General features: G+C 50.8%; 1 protein-coding gene across 3 annotated transcripts in view; it reads right to left on the reverse strand.

Moving 5' to 3' along the window:
- The window catches only part of PHF11 (PHD finger protein 11), a 1,101,640-nt gene that overhangs the window by 613,489 nt on the left and 474,305 nt on the right, over positions 1-13,846 (reverse strand). For all 3 annotated transcript variants that reach the window (XM_069639873.1, XM_069639871.1, XM_069639872.1), the window contains exon 5: positions 6,763-6,905. In XM_069639873.1, coding sequence (XP_069495974.1) covers positions 6,763-6,905 — 143 coding nt within the window. The remainder of the gene's footprint in view (positions 1-6,762; positions 6,906-13,846) is intronic.

Genomic DNA, 13,846 nt, shown 5'->3' on the forward strand with positions numbered 1-13,846 from the left:
ACACACCCCTCCTGCTTCCCGTTTCCATGGGCTTGCAAAGGGTGTGCCCAAGTGACATTGACGTACATGGTGACATTGGACTCCCATGAGCTGTGTGGGCAGTCTGTAGTCAATACTGTGTATACATTCATAGTGCATATTGTTGTTGTATTGTACACTGCTTGGTGTATTGATATGTGCCTCTGCATCCATCTCATCCTCCATATTTGCAGGTCCATTCCTCATGTCTTCACAATGCGGTCCACCTTGGAACTGGAGTCCATGTTGTAAGCAATGCACCTACACTCTTGCGTGGCTCTAACACTGTATACTTGGAAGTGTTCGGAGGGCTGTCATCATCAGGTGGTGAGGCTAGCTAATTTTTAAGTCTGTAATGTCATGTTTAAGGTAGGTTGGAGGTTGTGTAGGTGATTGGTATTCTTGGTAAGTATTTGGTAATGTGGGTTGTAGGTACTGCATTACTGTGAGCATTTCATGTGTGGACATGTTTCCATTAGGGACACTGTAGCTGCTGACACTTGGGGCATGTTGTGGGGATTAATTTCTTTCCTCTCACATTGCATGACATGCCATGGTGTGTTGTGTGGCCGTGCCGGGGAGGGCGTGGGTGACATGGCACTGTTTTCATGTAGTACTTTACAAGTGGGTATTCATTTCTGCAGCATGGAAGTGTCTTTTCATGACACTGCATTGGTGGTGTTTGTATAGGTAGGGATGCACACATTGTGACACTTCCACATGAACAATCTCAGGCTGCTATGGTTCTGACAGTTGACTGTCCCTTTGTTCGTCTTAATTGTCAGGTCGAGTCATCATTGCTTATCAGATGGTATGTGCCAGGCCTGTGTGCACTCCACTGGAGTGTGATTTCTATGTGAAGTAATTAGCCACCAGCTGCGTATGGGCTGCCTCACCCCGTGCCATCTCCCCTCCCATGCGCAGCGGCCGTGCATGTGGTTGGGGATGTGGGGGCACCACCATGTCCACAGCCAGGCCCCGGCGTGTTGCAACATTGTGCAGGACACATGCTGCCACTATGATCCTGCACACTACTGGGGGCGCATATAACAGCTGCCCACCAGAAAGGTCAAGGGAGCGAAAGCGTGACTTGAGCACTCCGAATGTGCGCTCCACTATGCCCCGGGTTGCAATATGGGCTGTGTTGTATCTTACCTCTGGAGGCGTGATGGGGTTCCGAATTGGCGTCATCATGTGGGTGCTCAGAGGGTAGGCACTGTCCCCTGGTGAGGAGGTGATGGGGATCATTAGTGGGGTAGTGACATAACTCTGCATCTGATGCATGCATGTGCAGTGGCATTCATACTCACCAAGCAGTCATGTATCGCCATGCCGCCCAGCTTCTAGGTCCCGGTTTAGGGTAGACATTCGGTAAATGAAGCTGTCATGGGTGGACCCTGGATAGTTGGCATATACTGAGGTGATGATTCCCTTAGCATTACATACTACCTGCACGTTGATGGAATGCCAGTGCTTGCGGTTCCTATAGATGTGCTCAGATGCTCTGGGGGGACGTAGTGCCACATGGGTGCAGTCAATGGCACCTAGCACTTTTGGGAATTGTGCCACACCGTAGAAATCGAGGGTGGCAGCCTGCCTTTCTGCAGGTGTCCTGGGCAGGTATATGTGCCTACGGACTGATGGGCGTGCAGTGATGATGTTCAAGACCTGGTGTAGGCAGCGTGACTGCGTGGCCTGTGACACCCCACCCACTATGCACTTGTCCGCTGAAATGATCCTGTGGCCAAGAAGTGCAGTACATTGAGGACCTTCTCCAGGGGGCTGAGTGCTTGGGAGCACAGGGTGGGTGATGTGAGGTCATCCTCCCACTCACTGACCAGGTCCAGTATTGTGTGTGGGGGAAACCTGTACCTCCCATACACCTGGTCATCAGGCATCCCAAAAAGGCTGGTTCTGGGAGTGAAAATTCGGGTCCTCACTATCCTCCTCCCCCTCATTTGGTAACCCACGGCCACTGCTGCTAGGAATGGTATATTCATCCTGGCGTATGAGCTTGTTTGTTGTTTGCGCGCACTTTTATGCTGCGCGGGTCAACGTACGCCTGCTTCATGCTGGCGTATGTGTCTCAGGAATGGACCATTTATTTTTCGGCACGTCGTAGGCGAACGTGTGAATCTTCCCGCCCACCCCAGGAATACACGTAGCACGCTCTCACAGGCACGGTCGCGGGTAAATATTCCCACCCACCCCTGGAATACATGTACCCCACTCTCACAGGCCCAAACGCGTGTGGAAGTTCACGCGCACCCCGAAGTACACGTACCCAGGCCAATCGCGTGTGGAACTTCCCGCACACCCCGAGGTACACGTACCCAGGCCAATCGCGTGTGGAACTTCCCACGCACCCCGAGGTACACGTACCCAGGCCAATCGCATGTGGAACTTCCCGCGCACCCTGAAGTACACGTACCCAGGCCAATCGCGTGTGGGACTTCCCGCGCACCCCGAAGTACACGTACCCAGGCTAATCGCGTGTGGAACTTCCGGCGCACCCCGAGGTACACGTACCCAGGCCAATCGCATGTGGAACTTCCCACGCACCCCGAGGTACACGTACCCAGGCCAATCGCGTGTGGAACTTCCCGCACACCCCGAAGTACACGTACCCAGGCAAATCGCACGGCTGGGGGGTGGGGGTGCAGGGGGACATGAGTGGCGGCCTGCTGGAGGCTGCCCCTGGTGGCTGGGGGGTGGGGGTGATGGGAGACATGAGTGGGGGCCTGGTGGAGGCTGCCCCTGCACTGCTGGGGGGTGGGGGTGGTGGTAGACATGGGTGGGGCCCTGGTGGAGGCTGCCCCTGCACTGCTGGGGGGTGGGGGTGGTGGGAGACATGAGTGGGGGCCTGGTGGAGGCTGCCCCTGGTGGCTGGGGGGTGGGGGTGCAGGGAGACAGGAGTGGGGGCCTGGTGGAGGCTGCCCCTGGTGGCTGGGGGGTGGGGGTAGTGGTAGACATGAGTGGGGGCCTGGTGGAGGCTGCCCCTGCACTGCTGGGGGGTGGGGGTAATAGGGGACATGAGTGGGGGTCTGGTGGAGGCTGCCCCTGGTGGCTGGGGGGTGGGGGTGGTGGTAGACATGGGTGGGGGCCTGGTGGAGGCTGCCCCTGGCAGCTGGGGGTTGGTGGGAGACATGAGTGGGGGCCTAGTGGAGGCTGCCCCTGCACTGCTGGGGGGTGGGGGTGGCGGGAGACATGAGTGGGGGCCTGGTGGAGGCTGCCCCTGGTGGCTGGGGGGTGGGGGTGGTGGGAGACATGAGTGGGGGCCTGGTGGAGGCTGCCCATGGTGGCTGGGGGGTGGTGTGAGACATGAGTGGGGGCCTGGTGGAGGCTGCCCCCGCACTGCTGGGGGGTGGGGGTGGTGGGAGACATGAGTGGGGGCCTGGTGGAGGCCGCCCCTGGTGGCTGGGGGGTGGGGGTGCATGGGGACATGAGTGGGGCCCTGGTGGAGGCTGCCCCTGCACTGCTGGGGTGTGGGGGTGGTGGGAGATATGAGTGGGGGCCTGGTGGAAGCTGCCCCTGCACTGCTGGGGGGTGGGGGTGCATGGGGACATGAGTGGGGGCCTGGTGGAGGCTGCCCCTGCACTGCTGGGGGGTGGGGTGGTGGTAGACATGGGTGGGGGCCTGGTGGAGGCTGCCCCTGGTGGCTGGGGGGTGGGGGTGGTGGGAGACATGAGTGGGGGCCCGGTGGAGGCTGCCCCTGGTGGCTGGGGGGTGGGGGTGGTGGGAGACATGAGTGGGGGCCTGGTGGAGGCTGCCCCTGCACTGCTGGGGGGTGGGGGTAATAGGGGACATGAGTGGGGGCCTGGTGGAGGCTGCCCCTGCACTGCTTGGGGGTCGGGGTGCATGGGGACATGACTGGGGGCCTGGTGGAGGCTGCCCCTGCACTGCTGGGGGGTGGGGGTGGTAGTAGTCACGGGTGGGGGCCTGGTGGAGGCTGCCCCTGGTGGCTGGGGGTGGGGGTGGTGGGAGACATGAGTGGGGGCCTGGTGGAGGCTGCCCCCGCACTGCTGGGGGGTGGGGGTGCATGGGGACATGAGTGGGGGCCTGGTGGAGGCTGCCCCTGCACTGCTGGGGGGTGGGGGTAATAGGGGACATGAGTGGGGGCCTGGTGGAGGCTGCCCCTGCACTGCTGGGGGGTGGGGGTAATAGGGGACATGAGTGGGGGCCTGGTGGAGGCTGCCCCTGGTGGCTGGGGGGTGGGGTGATGGGAGACATGAGTGTGGGCCTGGTGGAGGCTGCCCCTGCACTGCTGGGGGGTGGGGGTGGTGGTAGACATGAGTGGGGGCCTGGTGGAGGCTGCCCCTGGTGGCTGGGGGGTGGGGGTGGTGGGAGACATGAGTGGGGGCCTGGTGGAGGCTGCCCCGGCACTGCTGGGGGGTGGGGGTGCATGGGGACATGAGTGGGGGCCTGGTGGAGGCTGCCCCTGCACTGCTGGGGGGTGGGGGTGGTGGTAGACATGGGTGGGGGCCTGGTGGAGGCTGCCCCTGGTGGCTGGGGGTGGGGGTGGTGGGAGACATGAGTGGGGGCCTGGTGGAGGCTGCCCCTGCACTGCTGGGGGTGGGGGTAATAGGGGACATGAGTGGGGGCCTGGTGGAGGCTGCCCCTGCACTGCTGGGGGGTGGGGGTGCCTGGGGATATGGGTGGGGGCCTGGTGGAGGCTGCCCCTGCACTGCCGGGGGGTGGGGGTGGTGGTAGACATGGGTGGGGGCCTGGTGGAGGCTGCCCCTGGTGGCTGGGGGGTGGGGGTGGTGGGAGACATGAGTGGGGGTCTGGTGGAGGCTGCCCCTGCACTGCTGGGGGGTGGGGGTGCATGGGGACATGAGTGGGGGCCTGGTGGAGGCTGCCCCTGCACTGCTGGGGGGTGGGGTAATAGGGGACATGAGTGGGGGCCTGGTGGAGGCTGCCCCTGCACTGCTGGGGGTGGGGGTGGTGGGAGACATGAGTGGGGGCCTGGTGGAGGCTGCCCCTGGTGGCTGGGGGGTGGGGGTGGTGGGAGACATGTGTTGGTGATCAGTAGTGCAAGGTGACATGTGGGTTGGCTGGTGGGCATGGCCATGGTGGATGGGTTGCCTGTGGGACATGGGCAGGGGTACAGGGTAGTACCCTGTGGTGTGGGCTGCCTGCAGGGGCCGTAGAGGGTGTAGAGGGAACACCTGGGGGGACCCACATGGCCAAATCACGTGTAGCATTCCCTGGCACCACCGAAATACACGTACCCTGCAGAAATCGCGTGTGAATCTTCCGCGCACCTCGGAATACACGTACCCAGGCCAATCACGTGTGGAACTTCCCGCGCACCCCGTAGTACATGTACCCAGGCCAATCGCATGTGGAACTTCCCACGCACCCCCACCTACCCAGGCCAATCACGTGTGGAACTTCCCGCGCACCCCGTAGTACACGTACCCAGGCTAATCGCGTGTGGAACTTCCTGCGCACCACGAAGTACACGTACCCAGGCTAATCGCGTGTGGAACTTCCCGTGCACCCAGGAACACGCGCACATGCTATTTTTCACACAGCGGGTGTCCGTGTTTGTCGGTGCCCCTTTGCACCTCATTTGTCCTAGAGGGCCACTGTATGGGCCATTCATCATGGCTGTATATGGGTGCTTTTTTTAGCGCACATTTTGGCGCACATTTTTTTCAGTCGCAGGGGCGCTACCGCCTGCTTTCTTGTGGCGTACTTGTTTGGCCCTGTGCGCGTCTTTGACCGTGCGCTGGTTTGCCCTATTCGATTCCATGAATACGGGCTGTAGGCGAGCGTGTGGGCGTTGCGCACTTGCCTCCTGTACTTCCCCCGTGACGCCCATATTTTCACTCGTTGTTCCCCATTCCGAGTGTTACGCCCCGTGTTCCGCCTACTTTTGTGATGTGCGCCGCGCTATGTGAGATTTCGCAGTGGCCGTGGCGCACGCTGTTGGATGAGCTGTGCGCCGGCGTGCGCGGTGCACATTTTTAGCGCACATCCAATGTTTTTCTCGCGCACGGACTTCCATGAATCGCTGTGCGCTGGTTTTCCTGCGATTTTCGCACTTGCACTGCGATTCGCACGTTTTGGCACCTCTGCGCGGGAATTTTCGGCGCACATTAATTCCATGAATCGACCCCTTTGTCTTCCCGTAGGAATTTGGTAAATGCATTAGCAACATACTTAGGGGACAGAGAATAATGAGTATCAGCATCATTTTACTACATCAAGCCTATCCCACAGGGGGAGAACATAAAGGGCAAACAGTTCTAACCTCTATTTTTCTCTACCATGAATATAGCTGATTTCTCATTGGAAAGTGTGTACTTCTCCCTTCCCAATGCTCAGTCAATGTCTGCAGATGAGCACTCCTTTTTAGGTGGGTAGGGGATGAGGTTCAATGGCCAAAAGAGCAGCACATGCTTGTATTCAGCAGCTTGATTTGCCAATTCTAATGCAAAGGGAAAGACCAAGAAAACAGACACAAAATATACCCCTCAACGTGATCACTGTGCTCTTCATGGCAAATCTTTTCCAGAGACAAGATAACTACCTTAAAAATGCACACAACATTCGCTGCTGGTAGCGAAAATTAGGGTCCTTCAGTGGCCCCGCTACTTGCTTGGGCGTCATTTATTATTTCCTTGTTCTCCATCACTAGGATTGGGTTCAGCACGAATAAAGTGACACTCCAGTAATAGTATAGTGTTTTAACAGTTCCATTCATATTGGGAAGGTACATAAGTGGTTGTTACTCACCTCAGGTTGACCTATGGATGCATCATTCTCATTGTCCTCATCGCATGTACCATCATCATCGGTAACATTACTCATGTCATCTTTTGTCAGCTCATCATCCGTACTAACAGGGATATCATTAGAGTTTTCAGCCCGATCATTAGCTAGATGATTAAAAACAAATTCTCAAATCAATTTATACATGGGGAAATATTGTATAACAGGTTACAGTGCAAGTGGTTTTTCCTCAATTGGTCTACACCTGGATGTGTAATTTCCATCATAACATGACATTCCAAGTATTATGGGTGATCTGTGGTATCTTTCATGAACTGACACAGTTTGAATATTTCTGTCGAGAGGTTGAGAATTCTCAATATAATGAACGTGCAGTTTAATTTGAAAACTGTATTTATTAATGATGGGGAGAATCGGGCACAATGACATTATCGGAGTTGTGTAACCATCTAGCACAATTGTAGAACACTGATTCACCCAAAAGGAAAGACCAATAGGCTCTCTAATGGTAGCTGCAGCAGAGCAGCCAAGGCTTTCACAAGGGAGGGAAACTGGCAGAGAAGTACAGTTATTCCAATAGTCACCCTCAAAGAAATAATAAATTGGCTCAAAGACGCTAACAAGTAAAGCCTCCTCCAGGACACCATTATCTAAACCTCACCTCTTCTATATAGCTATATATTTGATTGCCCACCGCATTTTCGCATATTTTTGACTATGCTACGTTTTTCCCACTAAATCTTTTCTGTTACCAGACCCTGTACATTGCTGTGACCTGAATAATTCTTATGTATTGTATTTCTGAAGGCATTGTGTTACCCTTATGTGCAACTAAGCTGTGAATCTTCTTATGCAATGCGCCCTGATACCCTTGGGTCTGGTGCGCAATACAAGTAATAAAACAAACAAACAAACACCACACTGGTATTTAGAAAAATATACACTTTTATCAGAAGGTCACACATATAATATCTATGAGATTGCAATAGGCACTCAGGTTAAACAAAACAAAGAGCATTTATTTAGGTATTTATATAGCACAACTAACCCAAAGGTATCTGGGCGCATTCTTAATATCAACGGTTACATTACAGAATGATATCACAATACATTATTCCATATAGGTAGGTTGAAGCGAATAAGTCACACAATGCAGTGGGAGCAAGAGTTAGAGATGTTGCAGTACAGTATATAGTATTACATGATGTGAAAGGCACTATAAAGAATTACGTAGTGAAGTAGACAATACCTGGTAGTGCAGTTAGTGAAGTAGGCAGGGACCTTAAAAGACTTACCACTCTTGCGCGAAAAGACAGGTTTTCAGTTTTTTTCTAAACGTCCAGTAGGACAGTTCTGCTCTTAATGAGAGGGGCATGGGATTCCAGAGTTTTTCAGCTTGGACTGGGAACTGTTGCCTCCAGATTTTTGTAGTTTGAATCTCGGTATATTTAGGAAGTGAGCATGGGTAGACCGGGTAAGTCTATAGCTGAGATGTTTTGTAAATTTGTTGGTTAGATATTTTGGATTTACGTTGGATAGGCACTTGTGAGTTAGAGATAGTGTTTTGAACACAATCCTGTCCTGCACCGGGAGCCTTTGGGCATTGCATCTAGAAGCTGAGATGTGCTTAGTCTTCAGGATATTAGAGCCACTCTCAGCGCATTGTTCTGTAGAACTTGGAGTTTTTTTAGGTTACGACTATTGGTTCCAACGTACAGAACGCTGCAATAGTCAAGTCTAGATACTATGAGGGATCTGGCCAAGGTAATACAGCTGTCAGATGACAGCAACGGTCTGCAGGCATTTATGAGTTTTGAAGTGTAGGCAGCTGCCGAGGCAGTCGCATTTACTGGTCTTGTTAGCGTGAAGGCTGAATCCAGGTATATGCCAAGCATTTTAACTTCTTTAGAAACCTTGATGTTTATGTTGTCAATGTTAAATGATTTAAATTGGCTGTCTCATTTCTTTAGTTGACTCTGTGAGCCAATAATAAGTAGCTCAGTTTTGTCGCTGTTAAGACACACGCCTTGGATAGCCATCCATGCCAGAATAATTTGGTACATTTCATTAAGTCTCTTGGAATCTTTGTCGTAGGAGCCGGAGATGGGAATGAGGATTTGGGTGTCATCTGCATAATTAGTGTAGGTGAACCCAACCTGTGCAGCTGGTCAAATAGTGGCTTCGTAAAGATGTTGTATAAGGTGGGGGACACACAGGAACCTTGTGGAACAACGCAGTAGACTGGGGCAGGTTTGGCCGAAGCCGACGGTGCGAAGACCCTCATTGTCATGTTGGAGAGGAAGGATGTAATCCATTTGGAAGTTTTGTTGGAGAAATGGGCAGCCAGGGTCAATGATTACACAGAACTTTATGGTCGACCAGGTCAAAGGCTGCTGATAAGTCTAGCAAGAGTAAGAGAGCTAAATTGCCTTAATCTTTAATTTCGTCCATTTGAACTTTAAGGTCTATCAAGGCTGATTCAGTTCCGTGTCCTGGTCTGAAGCCTGATTGACGAAGACCTAGAAGATTGTTTGATTCTAGATAATTTTGTATTTGCAGGTAGGCTGCCCTGTCCAGTATTTTAAGTAAGAACGGAACAGTCATGATGGGCTGATAGTTTGTGGCAATGTTGGGGTCCAATGTTGTTTTGTTTAGTAGGGGGAGGACCCAGGCATCTTTAAGGAGGCATTTATTAATGACGTGATGAAGGGGACAAGTTATTCCACTGCATCTTTGATAACTGTGGCTGGGCAGATGTCACCTTGGCATCTGGGTGGCTTGAGGCCAGCGATAATTCTTTTAACGTCTGTTACAGATACCGAGGTCAATTCAAATGGGGTGAACTGTTTCTGGGGGACTTCAGTTGGATTGGTGAATTGAGTGTTGGGTGGTATGCTCCGTTTTTTAGCTTCAATTTCTGTTTGAAGACATTTTTGCCCAGAAAGGCATTCTGAATGTTCGTGCACCAGGTTGCATCTTTGGTACAGGATTATTGAGGTGTCACAGGCGTTCTAATTCGCGAAGGATGGCAAACAGTTCCTTAGTGCCAGAGTTGGCATTCAGAATTCTTTCATTATAAGTGGAACTTTTAAATATGTAGGATGGCTGTTTTGTAATTATTGGAGGGGGTGGAGAATTTGTCTTTGTTTAAGGCCGTTGGATTACTTTTCCAATTCATTTCTGCTGCTCGCTTTTCGCTGCGCAGGGTTTTAAGACTGGTAGTGTACCATGTATTTAGATGTGCGAGCGCTTTGGCTTCGCACACTTTAAGTGGGGCTACTTCATCTACGGCTTGTGGAAAGGTGTGATCATAAAGCCCGACCATGGCGGATGGTGTACTGCCTGTTCGGATTTCCTTAATAGTGTAGTTATAGAAACAATAATGGTCAATAAACACCTAACCTACTCTTAACCCTAAAATGTAAGTTGCATGTCTGGTGGTAGACACTATACATAAAGGAAGAGATAGGAAGAGAATAGAACCCTAGCCAATACAAACATTCTTTAATATCATATTCAGGGCCCAAGATGCCACACAGAAAGTAGCTCAGGTATCTTCCCACACTCTGCCACAAATGTAATATACATAATGCATATGTACACTGTACAGTTATATAGCTCCTAGAGAGAGGAAATCGGGTTACACAATGTCCAACAAAGTCAGTATGGCTGCCAACATTCAGGATACACTTTAGGCACTGTGGCGGGTCAGAAGAAGGACGCCAACACTTTATGGACATGGTTCACAATTTATTAAAGTAAAATAAGTCCTAGCTTTCCCTAGCTCTATGGGTGATCCCTGGCTATTTTCTAACTAAGGTACTCATCTGTCAGTCATGAACGTCCAAACGGAACACAATCCGCTGACCCAAACGAACCTATCTGACCCTATATAAACTAACTTATAAGAGGAGAATTACTCCCTACTCCCTTCTCCTGCAGGTACTGCTTAGTACCAGTTGGTACGGTTCTTCAAAAATAGGTCATCTTTAAATAGTCTATGGATGTCTCTTTTACTAGTCTCTGTAACTCTTCAAGAGTGGAGTTGTCCCTTCCCTTTGATAACCTCTTTGGTTTCTTTAGTTCAGAATAACTTTTCTCTCGTGGCCAATTATGGCTAGATTTTCTTGGGTCTTGTTGATTTTTAATTAGCTTCACTAGTCTGATTTCTTTCAATTGGGATTCATCATAATCTCTCCTTTTTACATTCTCTTTCTCTTGTATGGACTGAGTCGTGACTCTCCCTTTCGCAGGGGATCATTGTCGATATACCTTTCCTCTTTGTATCATCCTTTTCTGTTACAACTCCATAGCTCATTACTTAAAGTGGGACTTTTTCTCATGGTTTAAACTGAGATGAGTTATTTGCTTAATATATTGATCTTCTCTTGGCAGCCCGTTATTCTCATTCACCCCGTTACCTCTTATTTGGAGGGGATGCTTTTCCAAGAGCCTTTGCCCTTCTGGACCTCTTCTGAGGTCACCAGCCGTCATAACGTATCCATCAGGATCCCTGGCCCAGCCACTCTCCCCTTGCACTGCCTCCTTGGCAACCCCTGCACTGCGGGACTGTCTCTGTATCCCTACAGCCCCCCCTTCCCAGCACTTGTCTGCACTTACCTTGCACTTGCTACCAGCTGGCCCTTATTATTTATCTTGTTATTCTACTACCCCTGTACTGCACTTTCCCCTCTCCCTTTCCCCTTACACTTTCCCTTCCCCTCTTCCCATGCACTTGCGCGATCTGAATGACACCTGGCCTAGTAAGATCATTGTCCGTCTTCCCTTTGTCCCCCCTCCCTGCCTCGTCGTGCCTTGAAACACTTGTGTATAGGCGCGTTACAAATGCCATATCATATCATATCATATATCATATCTGTGTTATGCTTCCCTTTTCGGCTCTTCTTCTTCTGTTCGATATACTTGACAATTGACAAAGATGTGGACATGCTGTGTCTTTACTTGCACTGTGGTGTCAGCAATGTTAGAGGGAGGTATGGCCCACCACAGGATTTCCATGGTCACACTACCACCTCCGTTCGGGGTTCTGCCCTACAGACTTCTCTGTGTTTGTGCTTTGCCTTTGGCGTTTCCACCTCTCTTTCAGGTTTCTCGCATCAGGCTGTCGCCGTGACTCAGGCTTTCCAGCTTTCCTCTCTCGGTTTCCCTACTTATGGTTTCTCGTGTCTGGCCGATGCAACGACTCATGGCGTCTCAGAGCTTCTCTCTGTTTCCCTGCTTAGGGCTTCTCGTGTTGGACTGATGCCGTATGTCTAGCATCCCAACTTCTCTCCCTCAGTCTCCTCTCGCTCTTCAGACGAGTTTCAAACTCACAGGCTTGTCATGTGCCGACTCTGCCCCTCTCTCGCAGGCACATGAATGCCCATTATTTAACCTCCTTGTCGCAGTACATGAGACACTGTGGCTTCAAGGTACATGCCACTTCTCAGTAGGATTCTAGTCTCTATTCCAAGTTTCTTCATCACAGTCATAATATTTAAAACTCTCTTCTGTTGTAGAACATGTCATGTAAGCAACATGGTGGATGTCTCTAGGAAGTTCTTCACGGGAACGTGAGCCCTTGTCCTCAAGGGGGTAGTCTCTCCCGGTGAGGTCCCACAATCCTCTACCCCTAGGGAAGGTATTGCAAAGTGGGCTCACCTCCCTAGCCTCACATGAACGGGCTCCCCTTTGGGGACAAGAGACAAATTCCTTCGATTCGTCACATACCTCACCCCTTATTTCTGTGGATTACCCTTCTGGCCTGGTAGGAGAATGACTTAAGAAATCAACTTTGCCTTGTTCCTGTCCTTCTTCGTGTTCTTCTGAAAAACAGAAGGGTTGAACGTCTAGGAACCATCTGAATATTCCGGCATTAGTATATTTTCGTAAACTCATCCAGGTCAGGGGAGAATGTTGGTGATTAATCTAAAGTTTCTTCCGGTGGGGTAATACTGTAGTTGGGTGATAGCTTATTTTATGGCCAAGGTTTCCAATTCCACGGTGGCATGAGATTGTTCCATGGGAAAAAGCTATCTGCTTGGGTACAATATAGGGTGTTTACCCGCCATACTTTTCGGAGAGCACTGCTCCTACCCCAACTTTCGAAGCATCAGTTTGTAATATGAACTCCTTGTTGAAGTTTGGCATCTTAAGTATTGGCTCACTAGAACGAATGTTCTTCAGGCCATTGAAACTTTCTTGATCTTTTTTATTCCATTTCAGTTTTTATGGTTGAACATTTTTCAACGTGTCTAAGATTTGCAGCTATGCTTGAATAATTAGAAATAAACCTTCTATAATAGGTGGTCAGACCCAGGAAGGCATGAAGTTCTCTCTTGGCCTTCGAGATAAGTGTTTTTAAGACGCCGTTCACTGTTTCGGTTTGTGGTTGTATTCATCCGTTTACAACAAAAAACACTAGGTATTTCACTGAGGATTGGCAAAGATGTGGAATGGCTCTGAGTTCTGCTTTTTCCAAGGCTCTGGTGATCTCATATCGATGATACACGTGTTCAGACCAGCTAGCACTATGGATTCATACCAGCTAGCACTATAGATGACAAAATCATCTAGATAGGCCCCACTGAAGGTGGAGTGAGGTTTTAATTGTCAATCCATTAACCTCTGAAAGGTGGTTGGGGCTCCATGAATGCCAAAAGGAAAGACCTTAAATTAAAAAAGAGGCCCTGTGGTGTTGAAAAAGCAATTTTCTCTCGGTCAGTGGGATTACTTGCCAATATCCCTTTGTTAGGTCTAGGATAGATATGTACCTAGCTGAGCCTTCCGTTTCGATTAGCTCATCTACCTTGGCATCGGATAGTTGTCGAACAGGCATATTAAATTAATTTTCCGAAAGTAAATACAAAAATGCCAAGATTGGTCAGGTTTGGTGTGTGTTGGACCCATAAAGTAAAGGTAAATAAGACCAGGGGTCCTCTTACTATTCTTCACCCAAGAAAATGCAGTTAAACATGAAGAGAAGTCCAAGGGACTTCTCAGTGGCACTGCACAAAAGGTGCTGTGTGTCACAATGCAAAGGCAGATGCCTATGGAGTTTACTAGACTCCATAAAAAAGTAAGAAGC

The sequence above is a fragment of the Ambystoma mexicanum genome, chromosome 7q (assembly GCF_040938575.1).
Source record: "Ambystoma mexicanum isolate Mex_15411 chromosome 7q, UKY_AmexF1_1, whole genome shotgun sequence".
Lineage (NCBI taxonomy): Eukaryota > Metazoa > Chordata > Amphibia > Caudata > Ambystomatidae > Ambystoma > Ambystoma mexicanum.